The 21827-nt window shown below is 39.6% G+C and overlaps 1 protein-coding gene across 1 annotated transcript in view; it reads left to right on the top strand.

The window, feature by feature from the left end:
• Positions 1–1238: 1238 nt before the first annotated feature.
• ankrd13c (ankyrin repeat domain 13C) overlaps positions 1239–21827 on the top strand; it is a 36494-nt gene continuing 15905 nt past the window's right edge. The window contains exons 1-3 of the mRNA XM_042482321.1: positions 1239–1882; positions 5146–5187; positions 13834–13938. Coding sequence (XP_042338255.1) covers positions 1513–1882; positions 5146–5187; positions 13834–13938 — 517 coding nt within the window. The 5' untranslated portion in view covers positions 1239–1512. The remainder of the gene's footprint in view (positions 1883–5145; positions 5188–13833; positions 13939–21827) is intronic.

Below are 21827 nucleotides of genomic sequence, written 5' to 3'. Positions count from 1 at the left end.
GAACTTGTCAATATGAACAAAGTACTATGAAGTAATACCAACGTGGCAAATAAACGTTTAGTCAAGTGAGCTCTCTTCTTTAGTTGGGGAAATTATGTTCAGTTTTGCATCTCATTAACTTGCTGCCTCTTGTTGAGACAGATTGTTCCTAGCATCGCTGTGATATTGTGTGAAGATCTTTTATTACATATACATATAATTTTCAATTTTTTACTCCACATTTATATACTGGAAGTCACATTTTGATATGTCAAGTACATTTTGGTGATAGCAGCTGTACTTTACTTGTAGTTCTGTTTAAGTTGTGTTTACAGTGTGCTACTGGAAGTATTGGAATTTAAGGGGATTATTAGAATAACAAACCTATTCCCAGTATATAAAGTAGTTAAATAAGATAAAATTACAACACACAAATGTTAATTACACATTAATGTTTTAACTTTTTTATGCATATGTGATAAGACTCATGGTCATTCTCTGCATAATGAGTACTTAAGGTTTTTATGGTTTTTTTTTATTGCCACTGCATTTTAGAGGGAAATAATGTACTTGGTACTTAACTACATTTATTTAAAAGCTTTAGTTACTAGTAACTTTAGAAATATTTTTGCATATAGACCATATGAAAAGTGTATAAATACATGTTTAGATAAATTAAACTACTCAGTTGTTTATAGCTGAAATGATTAATCAGTTAGGTGATTGACATAAAAGTTTGTTTAATCATTTTTTGAATAAGGTACATTTGCAATTATTCTAATAAGTTCCTCTTTCCCTCTTTTAAAAAAATTGTTTTGAGTTGTTTATTTTTGAGGGTTTTTTAAAATTATTATTATTATTATTATTATTATTATTATTATTATTATTATTATTATTATTGTCGTTGTTATTATTATTTTTATTCAATTTTTCTTCCTTTTTTTGTTTTTTAGATTTTTCTGAATTGGGTAATTTTCCCTTTCATACTTGAAGTACAATGAGCACAATTTCATGATTATGCTTAATTTTCCATACCTAACATTTTCAATGCAGGACTTTTACTTTTAACAGAGTGCTGTCGTAGCGTGGTATTAGTACATTTACTGAAGTAAAGAAATTGATCTGAGTAAATTTATTTTACTTTCCAGAAACAAATGTTTTGATCAGCCACTAGCTAGTGACCGCCAGTAACCTTTGCTGAACTCTCGCGATACTACTAGGCGGAAGACATCAGGCGAATCTTCCGTACCAGAGTACAGTCAACTGGAGCCGCTTATGTTGTGCAGCAACCTACGACAGTTTCCAACATTAGCAGAAGGGTGAAGTGTTTGTTTTCTTACTTAAGTCGCCACTTGTTCGTCTTCGGATAAAAGATCGTTTTTGCGTGTCCGGTGGAGGATTAAGTGTGGTTACATGTTGTGCAGTTCGCAGTGTTTGCGTGAAGACTTCCAACTGGCGAATCGCATCAGTTCGCCCGGAGGGTCATCGTCAGCGACGACACCCTCTGCTCCGCCAGCGTCAACTGTTTAGAAAATGACCGGAGAGAAGATCCGCTCCCTGCGCAAGGATCACAGGCCAAACAAGGACGAGGATTTACTGGAGCCGGACGAGGAGGCTGCCACCGGGACCTTCACCGCCTCCAAGGCGAACAACAAGAGCAGAGCGAGTAAAATCTTCAGCAATCACAAGTTAATCAAGTCTTCATCCACACAGCAGCAGAACCAGCAGTCGCAGATTAACGCTAACACTAACACACTGTCGGATGTTATCGATGACAACAACAAAAACCCCATCATCCGAACCGGGCAGGACTTTCCGGTGCATGAATGTGTGTTTAAAGGAGATGTCCGACGCCTGTCTTCACTCATACGGACGCAGAATATCGCCCAGAAAGACGTCCATGGTGAGCCTACCAGCTGCTTATCTCTTATCCCTAAAGGCAGCAAAACACTCCATGAGCCACCAATTTTAAGGTCTAATAAATCTTAGTTTTAGTTAGCTAATAGGCCATCAGTCCCCAGTAGCACTGGAAGTAGGCGAGGCTTCTCCCTATAGGCCAACATGAGTGTTTTAATTCCACTACCTTACACTTTCTTAAGATTCAGTGCCTTCAAGTCAACAGCACAGAAGAAGTTGTTAAATTGTTTTTGCTAAGCGAGGCATCTTTTGGTACTGCACGTTTTATAAAACAGAGCAATCCAAGGTACTTTCCAGAGCAATGTAATATAAAACATAGCAAAGGATAGGGATGTACACTAAAAGAGTAAAGAGAAAAGATACAAAGGGACTAAACAAATTATTAAAATATAGTAAAAGTCACCATTAAATGTAAAAAAAAAAAAAAGTGCAGACAAGAGGTGCAAAGACACATTTTTTATTTAAGATTATTTAAAATCGAGTTAATAGTTTTTATTCATTTCCAGGTAAAAATGTTTTTTTCTTAACCTTTGACTTAAAAGTGGTCAGAGTTGGGTCTTTCCTGACATCATCCGGGAGGTCATTCAGGTTTGTGCTGCTTGATAACAAAACACCGCTTCATCATGTTTTGTTCTAACTCCTGGGACGGTCAGTAGGCCAGCCCTATGTGTCCTGAGGGTCCTAGAAGGATCATATGTCACAAGCATGACAGAGATATATTTGGATGCTGAGCCACAGAGTGATTTATACACCAGCAGTGAGATTTCAAAATAAATTATCTGATTGACAGATAGCCAGTGTAAAGATGTTAGAGCTGGAGTAATGGGTCATATTTCCTAGTTTTCGTTAGGACCGTAGCAGCAGCATTTGCATAAGCTGAAGTTTTGCCTCAAAGCCTCCCCTCACATACAGCACTGAAATTCCTAATTAATCAGAGCTAGTCACCCCTCTCAGATAAGCCATCTTTGGTTATTAGAAGTTGGTCTGCAGCCACTGAGTATATTTATGGATTATTTGCAAGACTTTCCCTAGACTGATAGCGCCTCCTCTGCAGGACAAAGTCTGCTCAGATAACACCACCATTTCCACAGGAACCCTCCCCGGACTAACAAAAGGACGAGAGTGTTTTGTTCCGGTTCACGTGCCCAGACGAAAGGTGGCCTGAACTTGAGCTCACTGTCAGCATTGGAATGTGGTCTGTCTTCAAATAACAGCTCTGACACGGTGTGATGCAACAAGGTGTTTGAAAGGATATTTGCCTCTGGTGTTTTGGAACTTGAGCCTGTGTTATTCAAAGGTTTTGCCCGTCTTGTTGAGGGTTGCCATGGTTCAGTGGCAGCAGTTTGTGTTTTTACATGTACATTAGCATCCAGTGGATACTACCTCAAGGCTGTTAGCATGTTTACATTTAGTAACAGTCAATGGGTTATGAACAAAGAAACAGAGCTGCATTATTAGCCACATGTATAGCGAGTATGAACTACAGTTAGTGGTTATAAAGATGGTAAATGATGTCATAATTGATTGGTCAATTTATCCAAATCACAATAATCACTTCCACTTACTCACTGCACCAGCAGTTGTAGCAAACCATTCAGAAAGCATCTTTATTTTACTCCGGTGTTTAAAGTTTTCCAGTGTAATTATAACTAGAAAGGAGTGGTGAAGGGGGTGAGAAGAAGTGAGGATATCCTGTGTAATCAAGGTGTCTTTCCTGACCACTTAGTGGTTATACAGATCAAATAAATCAGTTTGGGATGAGTTGATTATTTTGCTGGACTGGTTAGTTAAAAACTGTCCTCAAAAGAAAACTTACGATCTGTTGTTTCAGTAGTTTTTATTGCAGTAAATTTTTTCTTGTGAACTGAAAAAAACCAAAAGATTTTATTGTCTCATAGGCTACCAGGAGTTTGATATATATTTGCAATATTGATAATTAAGGCTGTACCCGACTCAGAATTATGTCATTCGTATTGGATTTGGCTGTTCAAGACGAATATTTGACTCTCTCTCTCTTTTAAAGTCTGAGCGGGCTCTGCAGGACGGTCAGAGTGACAACAGTATCCAGGTCATATAAAGAAGCTAAGAGCACTTATGACAGATCACAAATGCACAACATTTTTTGCAGACACTAGATATCAGCAAAAGCCAGAGACTGTATTATATTTACTTACTGTGAGCTGTGAATTCACCACTTATTCACCGTACAGTGCAGTCTCTCTCTCCCTCTGTGCCACTGACTGCATGTCCTTAGCTGCAAAGCGTAGCATACAAGTCAGATGCACTCACTCCACAGCAACACCTGGGGACTAAAACGTCTCCAGAAGCACACTGCACAGAAAAAAACACACTGCTTGACATGGAGCAATCTCACTTGACTATGGGTGTCCGACTGATGATTCGAGTTTCTGACTTCCAAGGGGCAGCCCCATGAATAATATATATAATTATAAACTTTATACTTGCCGTTTGGGTATCGATACAATATTGCCACACAAAATATCATGATATTATGCTGTATTATTTTTTTCCCTTGCACCTACATTTTAGCACTATGTTATTCATATTTTTTGTTGAGGAAATTTGCCAGTGGAAACTATTCACACCAACCAGGATACTGATCTTGAAAAGGCACAACTCCATTCACATTCATTAAATTGGCGAGTCTGTTTATCACATCATCCTGTGGGACTGCAAGTGGATCCCCGCCTTGTATTTTTAAAGCACATCAGGGTCCCTGATGGGGCTTCTCCAAGGCAGGCCCTCTGTACTCTGGATGCTTGCCCACTGCTTTCTCCCTGAAGGAGCTGACTGGGCAGTTTGGCTTCCTCTTGAGGAATTCTCCTATGCTTATGAGGCACATTTCACATCCTGGGAAAAAGAGCTCTGCAATCTCCACACCTGACTTAAATGTTATTTTCTCTGAATGCTTTTATAGTGTGAAGCCATTCGAGTTTACTTTATATCTGTTAACAAACCATGTCCTTGCCAGTTAAATTCAGCTCATTTTAGGGGTGCCATAGGTTAATAGCCTATAATATTGCTTGTCATGGTTTGAGAACACACAATAGGCATATACTTACTGTGTAATTTTGAATTTAGTGAATTCTCCCTCCTAATTTAAACATCTAATTCACCCTGCATGTGACAGTCCTAGAGACACAGTGCTTATCACAGACCCTCATTTCTTATTGTGATTATAAAAGTAGCTGAAAAATTCAGTTTTTTCTTCTTCATCTTCTTCTTCAGGAAACACACCGTTGCATCTGGCTGTCATGATGGGGCACAAAGGTGAGTAATGTTTAAAGACGTACCTCCATGTGGTTTATATTTGTCTTTTTCTCTGTGGCATTCTAATTTAACCTCCCTTCGGGTCTGTATGTCTTTGTGTGTTTGTGTATGTGTTTGTGTTTGTTTTCCTGTCTTTGTGTGTGCATTTGTCTGGCTAAGCACCACCAGACATTTGTCACAGATCACCACACAAATCCCAGATGGCAAGATGCTCATGCATGAATAAAAAGGTTGTGTTTATGGATTCTTGCCTGGTCAAAAAAAAGAATTCAGCAAGAAAACAATTTTCTTCCTTTCTTACAGTCTTCTCTATTTCATATAATTATAGAAAGAGGACCTATTTAATCAGTGGGGTTAGATAATGATGACACTGCAAGAAATAGGATTCTCTCTGTGGCCAATGTCTCCTGTTCTGATTGATGTTCCACCATTAGCTCAAAGACTAATAGTTTGAGGCTGGCAAAGGAGATAATTAGTTGAGATAAGAGATGTCATTTTCTTCGTTAATATTTGCTTAGTGTGCTTATGTTAGTTTTCTGCTGGCATCTCTTGTGCTGAAGAGGCTACTTAGTTACTATGATAGTTATTAGTCTTCTTAAAAAGTCGACACACACGATGTTTCACACAGATAAAGCTCTTTCTGTTCTCCCAAAAGGAAATCAAAAAGTGTTACAAGCTTTGTATTTATGTAACACGCCCGAGATTAACAATCAGTTTGGAGTATATGATGAATATGTCATGATGTATCAAGGCTTTGGGGAAATCTTTACATGATTTTGTTCTTAAATGCATTGCGCTGGCTGGACTGAAAGCATGTGCATCAAATATTAATGCAATGCAAGGAGACTTCTGAACATGCTATTGAAAAATTAATCCTCCCCTTTTTCTGCAGCAGGTTCTTAGGGAACAATTCAAGCATAGGGTTACTGGCATCGCACATTTGTTCAGTGTCTGTCATTTGAGCATGGGTTTCAATTGATTTCACATTCGCAAAGTTCAATTCCTGTCGACGGGTGTGAAGGCCCTGCCACTGCCTATCGGTAATCCAGACAGTGGAGTGCTGAAGCGTAGTAGCGGATGGGACGCTATGGAATTGATTGTACTAATGAGGTTGCCTATCTCTTGCCTGAGCTGCTAGCCTGTCCTCCAGGGATGCTCAGGCCAGACAGGCTGAAGGCTACAGCATGAGATCATAGTCTGGGTGTGGCTGTTCTGGTGGTATGGAGAGGACAAGGCTCTCTTTGTGTATGTCATAGTGTTTGTGTGTTTAATATTCAGCAGATTGGTAATGACAGAGTGATGCCTCTCTATAGTCCCTTAATATTTGAGCTTTTACAGAAGGAAAAAAATATTTGTAGAAGAAGAAACATCATTTTTTGTCAATAACAGCTACAAGCAGAACATAATGTCTGTGATTCTGCCATTGGTGACAACTGAGAAGGCAGTGAAGTTGTATGTTCATAATTATAGGTATATTTTTGCCATATTTAACATCTACACAACAGTGTGCACATGCACTTCTTTTTTCATGATTTACTACATCATCTTTACCAACTTTCTTATTTTATTGTATTTTATTAATTATCATAAATGGGCACAGCTCATCAAAGCATAATTATTTATTCACACTTATTTGTCCTTTTTGGCATTTTTGGTTTAAATATAACTAAACAATATATTATTTAAATAGTTACTTTTTGATTTAATGGTTGCCATCCAATAAATAAATCAACAAATTGCTTTAGCCCTAGAAAAGTAGGGAAACAGTATCTGGATTAAAAGGACGTGCCAAGTTGAGAGAAATTAATAAACCAAATGAGTAAATACGGAAACAACACCTGAATCAATGTTGTGAACAACAATGGATTTTTCTATTTGAAAGATACTTGTCAAGTGACTGCCTGACTCATTCTTTTGAATGTCTTTGAGTGTCCTGACTAAGCACTTTCTCTGAAAATAAAACTCTGCAAATTGAAACTTGAAGTACACTAAATGCCGTATTTCACTCTACGTTTTAAGACGACACTGTGTTTACAGGTATAAGATTAAAACAGTTTTCTCCTGAGGCCCACTGGACAGATAATGTCTGTCTTTTGTCCAGAGGTTGTGATATCTGCTCCCGTGGCCAAAAAGATCAAATCACCAGATATTTGAAATTGCTCTCAGTGATACAAGATATCAGCCTTGTGAGTGTTTGGAGTCAGACTGCCAGTCTGTCAGGGTTAGTCTTCCTTTGAAATGGTACATGGGCCCATTTTATAAGGTCTTTTCTAAAAAACAGAATAGACTGTTAAATCAGGACATTATTTTTTTCAGTTTTGCCTCAGAGACTGCAACAATAAGATTCTTCAGCTGCTGTTTGATTCGGTCACTGAGTGTGTGATCGATGCTGAGGAAGTGAGTGAAAAAGCTATTTTATAGATGTACTCAGCCTGGATCAGAATGGGTGGGGATGGTGGGGGTTTAACAGCCCACAGAGCCTCTTGACAAGTGTCCCATCTGTAGCCACTGCACGTAGTGAAGCATTAGATAAGCACTTTATTGCTCCATCCTGCTCGGCCTCTCATTCCCTTTGTCAGAGTTGTATGTGACTCGAGCAGGACCTCCGTACAGCTGCTGCACGTGCAGTCAACCCAGAGAACCACAGGGAGCGTTCCTCTTATCAGTACTCTCACAACTGCGCATCGGATCGAATCAGCAGACAGCAAACCATTTCTAATGAGCTATAGGTTAAATGTTAATGCATCCAGGCAGCATTTTCAGTTGGATTCAAATGAATCACCTGCACTTGTTGATTACTCTTTTCCAGCTTCCAACTAGGAACACACAAAGAAAACACGCACAAGAAGCACTTTTATATTACAATATACTATATCTGTATAATATTATACAGAATTGACAGCTAATTAGTTTTTTGTTGGTCCATAGACAGATAAAGTGAAATTTTTGGTGGGAACTTTATTTGGTTCACCTGTTTATAAAGTGATAACAAGAAAAAAGGGGAATTTCATGAAACCAACGACACTGCAGTCCATGATTGGCAGTCCAACTCCTGGGTCACAAGGGGATACCTTTTATCAACTATTTCAACATCAAAATGATTTAAATAAATTGGTTGAACCAACTGAATTGTTTTATTATTATTGTTATTATTATTATTATTATTTTTCAAATAGAAATACTAGGCCTTTCAGCGTTAACGCATTAATCGCAACGCTAGAGTAATGATTCTGGTATCACCTGAACCTAGAAGGAATCCAGCCTCTCAGCAAAATCATCAGTCATTTTATCGGGAAAAAAGATTAATATAGAAACAATCTGCAGATTAATTAATAAACAAATTGTTAGTTGCAGCCCTTATATTATAGCTCTCAAAATTTGAATCTTTACTTAGACATAATTTATGGGTAACTCTTGGTATTGTGTTCTGATTACTCTAGATTTATTGAGTTTAAATAGTTTATTGATACTACAAATATTTGACACATAATTAAAACATTTAAAACATTTAAAACCGATTATTTAAAAGCCACCCAAACATTTTTGCCAATATCAGTTAATCCTCAAAGCTTGAAATTTCCCTTTTTGTACCTGAAAGTCTGATGCCTGACCAGAAGCTAGCATATTGGCAGCTCAGGACACATGGCCTGGCTCTTCTTTTCATGGTTATATAATGTACAGTATCTGCTAAATGTAGTCATTATTATTACACAATCATTGGTTTCAGCAGGGTGATATATAAGTCAGAGGCCAGAGGGAATAGAGGGCTTACGTCACAAAGCAAACGCTCGTGCACACGGCTGCCTGACTTCTCACCATCAGCCTCTGTTATCAGCTGCTCCATCCCCAAATCCAGGAAAGGATTGGACTAATGTATAAACACAGAGGTTTGCTCTTTTTGTTTGCTGATGTAGGACTCTTTATGGGGAACTCTACAGTAACGTCCGCCCTTTCCGGTGCCAGCGCAGCTTCAATAAATTAAAGCATGCAATATGGGCGATATTAGTCAATCTTTCTGAAGTGCTGAACCTTGGACAGTATTCAGTGCTAAATATACAGATCACATGAATTGAAATCGGGCAGAAATGTTTAAAAGAAAACAAATTCAGACTAGTAAGGATCCAAGTCTTTGAACATCAGCTGCTCCCCTGGTGTGAACACAATGACTTCCCATTGGCTTGTCTTTGTTCATTTTTACTTTGCTTCCACATGGAAGCAAGTTGTGTGTTAGAGCAATGGTATTTGCTGGTAATTGTTTCTTAAGAGAATATGGCCTTAGTGCTTTGGGTGTTGTCACAACACACCTTTGTATTTTATTGCAACTACTCTCCTGGGATAGCCATGTGCCTCTTTGTTGTGTGGATAATAAGTTTAATTAGTTTCAGAATGTATTCTTTTCTGTCATTAAGAATGCATGAGACCCTGGCCTCTTTCTTATTAATAAAACATTGTGAGTATGTAGATCAGAGGGTGATGTGGTATTTTGTGACAATGTTGCCATGTGCAAGGCTCTTTTTTCAAAAGGCAGAAGTTATTATTTCTAGTTTTCTGCACCAGGTTGGCTCTGTGAGTACACCACCTGAGGCAGGTTTTTTAATAGCTTTCATACTGTTTGGCAGAGAAACAAGTCTGTACATGAGGGCAGTAACCAGTTGGATTTGTTTACGTGACTAATAGGGTTGACTCAAATGTTTGAAATGAAAGACAGGCTGTAATTAGAGCTACTTTGCGTCTTTTGTCCGCATGAATGATTGTTGAAAAGACCGGTCAAACAGTTCTAATAACGGCCAAGTTCCTGCTCCGTCAAGTGAGAGCCCTACATATCCACTCAGCAGCAGACTGTTAGCAGTTAGCTTCTGCATTGCATTGGAGTTGTATGCTGCTCACAGGCCTGTGACTGTGACAGCTCCTGCCCAGTGCTGAGACAGAGACGCACAGACGCCAACACTATAATGAATGATGTCATGACAAAACTGACAGCTGAGCCGGAACAACAGGCTTCATCTTTTGGCTTGCTGTAGTTTGTTGACAGGCTGCCCAGAAAGTGGAGGGATTTTGCGCTGCACTTACTGCTGATCTTGCCATTGAAAGAGGGATGAGGCTCTTTGGCTGTTTTCCCATTGTTGGAATACAAGCACAAGCTCTGACGGTCACTCCACAGGGGATGTTTGACAGTCCTTCCTCATTTCATAGTGGTATAGAGTCCAAAGTAGGATGCTGAGACTTGTGTAACTGCTGGTCCCATATGGCTCTTAAGTTAATGGGTCAGCTGACATCTCAATCCTATACACAATCTGCCCCTCTATAAAACCAGGATTAATTTTTATAATTGATTTGATGCTGCAGGAAACATCTTCAGCTTGTATAAGCATTCAACCAACATTTCTATCTCAAATATATTGTGCAAAGGGATCAGATACATTTTGGATGAAAGTATGATCAGATTAAACAGAAGTATGCAACAGCAAGAATGCAATGAAGCAAGTAAAAGTGTCTTGGACTGTTTTTTGGTTGGTTCCTGTCTCAGAGTTTTTTTTTTTAGAGTTGGGCACATTGTTGGCACAGAGTTAAAGTAAGTTTCTTGGCGTTTTTTCCTTGGCACTGAGTATAAATGCAGAGGTTACCATAGCAACATCAAAGGCGATGACAAAAAGCAGCTCATAAGAAAGGCTGGATGTTCAGTCAGTGTCCACTCTCTGCTGGTGGAACAGGTATCTGAGCTGAAAGACACCGTGACACCTAGAAGTGAATGGTTAAGTTACAGGACTGTAAAGAGCCGGCGACCATCAATGGCAGAGAGAGACCGCAGGGAATAAGGATTTATTTTGACCAAATCAAGGCTGGTGATTGTTGGAACAGAGGACTTACTAATTAGATTACTAGCAAGAGTAAGCAAAATGATTTGGGCGAGTTGTATTATGCTTTTGTCAAGTTTGTTTTATGATGAGTTAATGAGGCAGTTAAGCACCAACAGTCTTTCATGACCTAGAGGAAGTTGAATTCAAAAGGTATACAGTTGAATTTCTCTGTTTAATAAGGAAAATGTGTGTGAGAATATTACATATTTTGGGTTTCTATTGTGTATTAATAAGTCTGAAAAGCTAAAAGTAAGTAGCACACTGACCATCGAGGAGGTGTTAGAAGCAGACACTTTTACCGTCATATATCGTATACCGCTGGGGAAAATTCAGGACTTCAGGTGGGAAATATTACACATTGTTTGAACCTAGTAGTTACTGTGACAAGGGCTGCTTGATTATGGCAAAAATAATAATAACGATTATTTTGATTGATATTGAAATCACGATTATTCAACTTGATTACTCATTGGCTTTCAGAACATCATGCATTTATTGAGCATTAACTCTTGTATATATGTTTATGACTGAATGTCCTTTAACTGCACACACTGTCTGGATCCAAAAGGAGACATCAAAGTTTCAGATTAACCAGAGAGGCAGTGTGTCATGACTCGCTGTATTCAACCCATGCTGAAACTTCTGTTTGGACTTTGGTGGGACGGGCAGAGCACTTGGAAAGGGTGTGCTTGATTTATTTTTGCAAAATAAAAGACAAAACGGGAGCGACATTGTTAAAGTCATCACACTGTACGAAAATATTTTATCGCAATTGTCTGGTTTTGAAAACAGAGGGAAACCAAAATCATAATCAAAATTGAAATTCGATTAATTGCACAGCCCTAACTGTGACAAAACCCAAAGGTTTGTGGAGCGCCACAAGCCTTGCGTTTAGCCTTTCGGCTGTCATCATCTTGTTTTTGTGGAGCCGGATGTGACAATGTGACGTTTTGACATGTTAAACATGCGGCCCACTGCGGGACATTTTAGGTCAACATGTGGCAGTTAGCGGCTAACTCAAAGAAGACAGTGGCTCAGGTCAGGAAGCTCCTTACCCTCAGAGCATAAGACAAGATCAGCTGCCACATGACAGAGACAGTAATTTACTTTTATTGAGATGTTATTCCATTGTTATTGTTCATAAAGGCTGACATGCATGTTTTATGTCACACTAGAGGGCAATGCTGTTGTGTCAAATATCGAGCCCGTCATGCCTCTTTTGCTTCTGCAATGCTGCCATGCTGTCTAAAATCACACACGAGAGCAGCATGATACCGCCAGTGTTTGGTTCTGTGTGAAAATGCAAAGGTGGCGCAAAGGGACTTTGTAATAGCCCTGTAGCGAGATCACTGTGTAAAAAGGTATAAATTGTAGCAATGCCTCACAGACAGCCTTACACTCAGGTGGCCACATCCTTAAACATGTGCTACTTTAAGCTTTAATTAAATGTAAACAGAGTTATAAAATTAGGGGGAAATTAGCTATGAAGGCCAAAACCTTTTTGGGTGCCAGACTGTGAAAGAGGGGTTGATGGAGACTGAGTTAACTTCTGAAGCCAGTCGCACGTGGCCATTTAAGGAACTGCAGTTTTTGTCACCATGCGTTGGCTTTATTTTTCAGCCTCGAGGTTGATGCTTTGCCACTTGGCTGTGGATGTGTAGCATCAGGAAACTGGAAAGACAAATGAGGAAAGTCATTAGAGCTTGTTCACCCATTGGCATTTGGCCTTTAATAAAGGTCATTTTTGCGAAATACCACACTTTTTCTGTCCCATCTATTTCTCTCTGTATATTTTTGCCTCTCTAGTTAAAAGAAAACAAATTTCCTGATAACTGTCAGTCATCTCTGAGGCACCTTTGATGCTTAAGTGCAGTCACTTGTTTTCTTATGGTAAAAAAAAAACCCTGTTAATCTTTTAATGGTGCTACGTTTATCACTTAGAGGAATTAGCTCATACTTTCATCAGCTCTCTTTTTATTGCCTGAATTAAATGTGTCTCCAGTGTCTCCTGTTAAAGCAGAAAGCAGCAGCCAGGTTTTTAAGTGGTAGTGGTTACTTGTTTGTTGCAGACACATTTTACAGATTTGTTGAACTTTTTTAAAGCACACATAAGTTGACTGCAATTAGGTTCCAAGGATCTTGACTGCCAAGATGCTAGACTTAAGCCTAAAAGCAAACAAACCCTTATTATGGGAGTATCCTCTGAATTTTGTTGGTAAGGCACATATTCATGTACAGATCTCTCTCTTTCCTCTGCTGTGTTTTTTGTGCTGCTGGTCTTTTGTGTGCATACTGTATGTTTTGTATCTTGCTTGTCTAAATTATTGGCACATGGGGGAAAACTGGTTTAAAATAGGTGATGGACTGCTTTCCTATTGCCAATAGACGGAGTACACGATACTGCAGTAGTATACCTCATTGGATTTTTCTGGTTTGTCACATGTGACGTCATGGACAGCCTGGAAAACTGGGTAGTGAATGGTAGAAAGCAGAATGGAGGTCAGTGAAAATGTTAAAGTGGTTACTTCTTTTTTACCTATCGGTTACTTATTCAGTCCCTCTTTTAAACTTGGTGTTTACTAATTTGAACAATGTTTAAGCGTTTAAGCCCCTTTAAGCAAAAGGGGTGAAAATAAGTGTGATAAATACCTGTCATTTGTCCTGGGACTTAATGGCAATTGTAACCTTTCCTGTGCCATACAAAAGAAGTAAAAGCTATTATTTAGATGAAGTTGTTATAATTTCAGTAATTGTCTACATATCTGATCATCTTCCTCTCCACTTACAGAGTGCGCACACCTGCTGCTGGCCCACAATGCACCAGTGAAGGTGAAGAACGCTCAGGGATGGAGCCCCCTCGCTGAGGCCATCAGCTACGGAGATCGACAAATGAGTAAGTACCTTTGACTGACTAAGTGGCACCACCGCTGCTAAATACTGAGATGATGTTGGTCAGCAAGCATATTTACTGAAATCAAAGTGGTTTCAAGTGGGTTTCAGTTTGGGTTTTCCTGTGTGAAAACAGTGACGGGGGAGGAACAAAGGTCTGATCAACAGATGCAAATCAACAGTTGCCTCTGCGCATTCTTCCACGCCGCTACCTCCAAGTGAGGCCACGATACCGTCCTGCCTCCTTTGTCCCTCAGAGAGAGTGGGGACATTCCTCAAGGCCCTCAGCTTTTGTGCACCGATGAAAGGCAATTCATTAGATGTTTCTCTCTCTTCTCATAGGCTGATTATGCTCAAGCCCCCGTCATGCCCTTTTTTTTACCCTCAGTTCATAGTGGCTCAAACTTTGATTTAAAAATTTTTGAAGAATAACTTTTGTTTTACATTTATATCTGAAACCAGTCATTTGAGTTTTTGTATGCACTGGGTGTTAGATGAGAGCACCTTAGTACGCTTGCAGTTTAATTTTTGATGTATTGAATATTGAAGTTGTGAGTATAAGTAATTTTTAAAATGTGTTTTTTGGCAAACTTTTATTAACACCTTACCAGTCCAACAGTTATCCCCCGTTTTGTTCTAGACCTTTAAGACTGTATAGTTTTTTGATATCTTAAAGCCTACCTTTACGTAGGAGATGCTCTTTGTCCATTATGTATTGAAAGCTTTTGACATGCTGGTCATGGGAACAGGAAGGCCTGAGGTTTCGTTCTGTGTGGGGGAACTGTGGTGAGTGCTCAGAATGTGTCAAACTGAGTCGCAGCATTGCAATACTGCTCCAAAACTGCAGCCAGACTGAGATGTTGGCAGGTACATGGTGTTTGAACACTGTATTTAAGCATATAAGTAAAAGACGAAGAGAGAAAAAGAACAATGATTCTTCCAGATGTCCCTAAAATTCAGTAAACATAAGAAAGCCCCCCTAATGTCAAAAGAGTCAGCATTATATTGTTCTTAGCAGTCCCCATTGTCTTTAAGTACCTCAGCGTGTAAGCTGGTAGGGTGGCACATCTGTATTGAAAAGATGTTAATAGGAATGAAGGCAAATATCTTCATGAAATCTGTGTTATGTATACACTTAGAACAAAATCATATTATGAGACATTTTAACTGCCAAATTTTGAGCCCCGTTCCTGCACAAAATCCAATAAAACCCACCAGGATCTTCTGTATCTTATGGGAAAGGTTACAATCGACATTCACTCTCGGCTCATATTATTCTGCAGTAGTCATCGGTAGAGGTCGACAGATTATCGGCCTGGATGATTATTGGAGCTGATATTTGGCATTTTGCTGATTATCTGTATCGGCATTTTATTTCAATGATTGCTAATAAAATTAATTAATTAAAAAGTGCAAAGGAAGTGTCAGCATGGGACGACCTGTTCCTTTGTAAAGCCCCAGGAAGCTATTTTTATCTATTCATTTCATTAAAATGTTCACTTGACTTTATAAAAAAGTTGGTGGGAAGTTTCATTTTCAGTTTGCTAAAGGCATTAATACAAAATTTTGTGTTGGAGTTTATGATATTCCAAATTCTTCATTTTTGACAGAAAGATTTTCATTTTTATTGTAAATGCATATCAGTTCCACACATAAGTTATCGGTCTCATGAACTTCTAATAATAGGTATCGGTGTCCGCCCTGAAAAACCAATATCTGTCAACCCCTAGTCATCGGCTCCAGCTCTGATCGCCTTCAATCAGCAGTGATGAATACACAACACAAGGATGGATACACTAATTTTAGCCTCTTTTCCGGTGTGATGCAATGACGGGACGCCACCAAATACAGGCCATCTCCACCCACACAGTGCTCACACATTGTTTCTAAATTAGTCTGCCCCAAGACTGCAAAAAAGAGTAACAGATGTTAAAAAAAGAGGATCAAGTGTGACATTTTCATTTGACTCCATGCTGCATTTTACAGTATACTTAAATGTTTTCCGGCCTGTCCGTGATGAAGAATGTGACACACCAGAAAAAACACACACTGTGACACACCAGAAAACACACACATACAAAGACATACTCATTTGCTGCAGAGCTGTGTGCACAGCTCTGGTCTACTGGCAATGGGAAAGGAATCTATCGCCTATTTGTAGCCAATTTTCCTGTGTTTTTAAAACCTGCATAAATGTGTTGATTTTGGTGGAAAACAGGTTTTGGTACCAGTTCAGCCTCAGAAACATAATATCAATAAGGGTCAATGTAAACTGTGCACCTGGGCCCATTTTTTGTGTGCTGTGTGTTTTTATTCCTGCAGATAGCTGGTTAAACATTGATGGGACAATATCAGATTGAAATATTACAATGTTGCTACAATGAAGCTAAAAGGCAGAATTCAGTCAGGGCTTATAAGCGCAGTTGGCACCAACATTGAGCAGCTTTAAGTATTCCCATTGATTGCATCCTCCAATTAATTCTTTTATGCCACTTACCTTCCCAGGTTTATAAGTGCCTGTGTTTACTGAAGCTCTGTAACACCATTTTATTTTGCCATTGACAAGTCCTTACTTGGTCTAGGTCTATGTGTAATACATGATATACTGTGCGTGCTGCATTCACCACGACTCAACATGCTGAGTGTCGCACATTTGCTTCTGGCATCATAATATTATTAAGAGACATTTGGAAAACTACTGAAAATCTCTGAAATTATGCAGAAGGCGAGGCCAGTAGGAGGAAAGCTGTTGTGCCATAAAAGTAATGTCTGTGTTACCTTAGTAGTATCTCCAATATGATCTGTTGTTAACTCAAACTGGGCTCACTGGATTGTATTCAGTTGTCTCACCAGTACATGAAGCAACACACCCACAACACACACCCTTGTATTGTTTTAACACAGTGCTGACTTTGGCCTCAGTGCCATCTTACACTTTTCAAAAAGCAGAAATGATTGTTTTCATTGTCATAGGACCTTTGGTTTTGGACACCATTTGGCAAATGTGCACCAGGTGGCGGGGCCAAGCTAAAGCACTATTCGCCCGGGACTAGTATTATCTGGGGACCTCCATTACTTTGAAATTAAGTGCAGAGACTGTCTGAGATTTTAAACCCCGTGTGAATCTACCATGTCGGTGATTTGTTGAGTAAAAACTCACCTGCAGTTCACATACCATGTTTTGCCAAACACAGGTTATGTGATTATATTAATCCTGTGCCAACTGAGATCTCCATGATTTGTGGTTGTTGTTTGGTATTTTATTTTCTCTGTGTTTCTCTTCAGCTTCTTTACTGGTCAAGAATTGTGGAGCCTGCACTGACAATTATTAAAGATTTGACAGCATTTGGGGTGAAAATTTAGGAGGCTCATCTTGCTACACAGCAGAAGGAGCAAGCATAAAAAAGAGTGGAGTTACGAAAGACTGTGCACATCATATCCAGTCCGTAAAAATCTATTGCACATCTTACCATCCTGGAAGGGGGATTCCTCCTCAGTTGCTCTTCCTGTGAGGGTCCAAGCACAGAGGGACGTTGTATGCTGTAAAGCACTCTGAGGCAAATTGTGATTTGTGATAATGGGCTCTATAAATAAAATTGACCTGACTTGAGTTCATTCAAAGACCTCTATGGCGTGGAGCTTTGGTAAAGAGCACATTCACCAAGACCTGCTTCTCCTGGATGCGGCCCAGGGTGAGGAGTTTTTGGGCCATGCCAGTTTAGATCATTAGACAGGTACAGGCTCAATCTGCTGGCAGGCAGCAGCAGTAGGTCAGACTGCTGGTCACCTGAATGAGCCGACAAGACGGACTGCAGCTTCTGTTGCACTGAAACAAGAACTCTGCCACTGAGGGTGACTGGTGTTATTGTTTGACCCTCTTTGCCTCTTTGTGTTCTTTAATGTCGCTCCAAAGTACAGGGCAGGGCCTCTGTTGTGACAGCTCATAGACAAACAGCTGAGTCTGCGCACTGTAAAACACTCACACTCGTCCTTCCAAATTCAGAATTTCACCTGGCTGGCACAATGACATTAGAGGAGAAAGGTGCTAAAGGAAACTTTGACTCTTCTCCCTATTCAGCGCAATACACATCGAGTCCTTTATAGGCTTGGCTCAGTAGGGCCCTACCCAGCAGTTATTCAGTATAAGCTGAGTCGGCGTATGTCAGGAGACTGTTAGGGAAGTGGAAATCTGGGAGCTTTGTCTGTTTGATTTACAGTAAGGCCGATGTTGTGGGCTGGACAGTGTTGGAAATACTAATTTATACAGTAATGATAGTCTCCATGTAGTCAGTTAAATTGTTTTTGTTTTTTTCTCAACAACATTTTCTTGAATGTGATTGAAAAAACAATCCCAACACAGTGTTCACTGTGTTATATATAGTCAGTGTTTGACTAATTTCCATTTGTTTGTAATTTGATGTATTTGTCTCCTGAGCTTTTGTCACTTACGGCTGTATCATTTGAACAAGGAGGCAAAATACAGCTCAGAAACAGTTTTTGTCATGTGTTTTGTTCAGTAAGAGCTATTTCTGTCCAGCTTCAGGAGCTTGTTTAAAGGCTGCCACAGTCATGTTGGTGTTTTATTAGACAGGGAACTGCACACTTGCTTTCATTGTTTCTTACCTTATTCTCAAACACTGTACCATACCATGAATTTGTCTTCATATTAGTAATCCTGTCATGATATCAAAGCATTGATGTTTCTGATTGACAGTGTCAGAAAGGTCATTTTTAGGCCACGGTGAAACATCAGTGTTTGGTCTGTAGTTAAAGAATTGTCCCTTTAAAATCATGGGGAAGAACGGCTTTGATATTTTTTTTAAGGAAAGGTTTTATTACTTATAAATTTCTGCAAAGGCGTTAGGTTGGAGTTCACATTTTCACATCTATAGTGCTAAACCTACAGTAGAATACTGTAGGTTTCATTGCAAACTGAAGTCATACTGCATTTAAAACATGACATCTCTGCAAGCATCAGAAACCTCTCCTGGTAACATTTCCTTCAGCAGGAGTTAAATTATCTGCTGAGGCCTCTCCAAAACAAGTGGACCAGGTGGTTAAATATGGTAGAAACAGTCAATGAAGCATTTTCATGTTGCAAAGCTGCATTGTTTGATTTGTCAGAGATGGGCTGCTGACCTAGCACCAGCTTATCTTTGCTCACTTTTTTTTTTTTTTTTTGATATCTAAAGACCAGGAACTGAGATATCCGGAGAGGTCTTTTCCTCTTAAAAGCAAATGGACCTGGCAAGTTAAATCGGTAAAAATACTGAATGAAGCAGTTTCATTATAAAAATCTGTGTTTTTTTCAACCCTCTCATTGTTAAGCGGCTTCTCTCTACAGTGGCAGATGCAAATGGCCCTATCTAGGGACAGTGTTTGGTTTGTACGTTCTGGTTTAATGTAGAAACATGGTGATCACTGTATTCAAGGACATGCTCCCTATGCACATATAAACAGCTCATTCTAAGGCAACAAACACACAATTCTTATTTTCAGGTAAATATACACTAAAGAAAACATACTTGTTGTATTATATGTCATTAATGACAATAAATCCCCTTAAATCCTACACACGAAACCTTCCTCTTTAATCTTTTTTCTTCCCCTGTGCATTTATGCAAATTTCTTGAAAGCAGCTTATAATTTTTAATCAGATATCAAGAGCTCTCCATCCGACACAGTCTGTTATCTCCAGCTAATTTGGCCGTTTTGACTCTTTAACATGTCTTGTAAAATTAATTGACCATGCCTTAGTAAGTTTAAATATTTGAAACTTTATTAGAATTGGCCTGTTTGCATCTGCCTGTGCTGCTTCACCTCACAGCAGCTCTGCAGAGTACCTGAGTCAATATTGACTGTTCTCAGATACTTGGAGAGCTGCCAGCAGCAGTTGTCCAGTTAGATCGAAGGTCTAATTGTCAAATAGTAGCAGTGTGGTGATGTAAATACAAAGCTGGCATGACTCTGTCTCTTTTCATTAAATTGTGGAGGTGAAATTACTGAGATCACTCATCTAATTAATGCCAGGAAAGTGCCCTAATCAGTATCTGGGTGAGTTAGCTCCAGCATGGAGAGTCAGTTTGGTTTAGTGTTAAAGAGGTCGCCTTTGGTTCCCTGTGTTGGCTGGGTGGTCTGTGGGCAGATGGTGAGATTGTGATTTTTTCCTTGTCCTGCTGCCAGGCGGCGAGGATCAGGAGGAGCCCCATCCAGAGCTTGTCCACACTCATTAGGCAGCCGAGCCACAAAGACACCCTCGTCCTGTACTTGTGTCTATGTCAACTGGCGTGTGTGTTGTAATGTGTGTCAGTATGTGTGAGTGTGCGTGCCTTTGCTCTGATTTGGCCTTGTTTTACCATTGAGCTCTTCGCCCCCCCCCATCTATGCTGCCTCATTTTGGAGCATCAATAAGACAATGTGAACAACATGTTTGTGTATGTTGACACGCCACATGGACCATAGGAACTAGTCAGGCTAATGATGATACCATATGTCCACTATTGCTTTTATTCATATTAAAATGGCCGTCCTGGTGTCATAAACCAGACATTTTCTTCTTTTTTTAAATTACTATTTCCATCAGTTTATAAGTGGCACATTCATGTTGTAATTTAATCACCTCCTGGCTTCATCAAACCACCACAATTATGTCAGTGAGCAACCATTGCTCCCACTTCCCTCATAAACAGCTAATAACATTTAAATAAACTCTTGCTTGTTTGGATCCTTTTCTTTTGCATAAACAAGCAACTCTGTTGCAGCCAGCGGGTCACAGAGCTGTGAATGCTTGTTAATCTGACCCGTCATGGTTAAAAGTCTCCTGTGTGTGTGTCTCTCCCCCAGGTGGTTAAGGAGGTTAAAGGCGCAGCTCATTAGCAGGCAGCTCCATATCTGCCAGGCTTGTTCTCTTTGAACTTCCTGGAAACGTTTTGATCCCTGCAGGCGGTGTGCAGGGATTGGCCCAATGCTGCTGGGAGTGTCCCATTTGGCCCCAGGAGGTCAGCATATCTCTGAGCCAAAAGCCATCGTCACTGTAAACTGCGTGATCTTTGCTTTTAGCGCGTCACATTGCTGACAGGGTTTGCATAGTGAGGCAGTTCCTGAGATAATGGTGTTGACTCACAGTATTCATACAGGCTTAAGCCCTAACCTTAAATATCCCCTCCACTCAAAAATGTATTTTTATTCTGTATATATCACCTAAAATGTATGGCCGTGAGTTCACTGACTTACATCTGTGTAAAGTTTGTTGCTAGATAGTTTAAGATGTGTTTTTTTTTTTCATTCTTCTATTGAGGGGGGGCGATTTCTTTGGACTTTATTTAAATCTGAGATACTCTGAGTAAAATAGATTAGTTACGTCACTAATCCGGAAGCCATTCTTTTTCTAATATGGAAATGCTGGCAAAGAAACCCGAACCCTCCAGTGCAGAGTGGACTTAATTTATGAATGAAAAATATCAGCCAGATATATATTTCTGCAAACTTTGATTAGACATCTGGTACATAATTATGTAATAACAATGTGATGAAAAGAACATGCTGACATCATAGCAGATATTATTGTATGTGTCACAGCCTCTGTCACCGTGTCAGCCACTGCCTCTTAAAAGCTAACAATCAACATCAACAAAAGATACTAACTGCACTTACCGTTATAATACGTCTGGGCCGCAGACACTCACTGTTGGCCCAGAGTAGGCAGATGGACGACCGTCAGCTTGGTGTGTCAGGGTCTTTACACAGATGTTGATTAAGTGCTGTCACTACCTCCACTGCTGGCTTAAATGCGAAACAAGTCTGTTCCCCGACTCTGTAATTGTGCTTTTTATACAGAATGGCGGCATGCAAAATTCCCACCTTAATTAGACAGTGTGAACGGGGCTGAAGACA

Source organism: Plectropomus leopardus, chromosome 3, assembly GCF_008729295.1.
Source record: "Plectropomus leopardus isolate mb chromosome 3, YSFRI_Pleo_2.0, whole genome shotgun sequence".
Lineage (NCBI taxonomy): Eukaryota > Metazoa > Chordata > Actinopteri > Perciformes > Serranidae > Plectropomus > Plectropomus leopardus.
The sequence above is the reverse complement of the archived record's forward strand: the minus strand, read 5'-3'. Positions and strand labels throughout refer to the sequence as shown.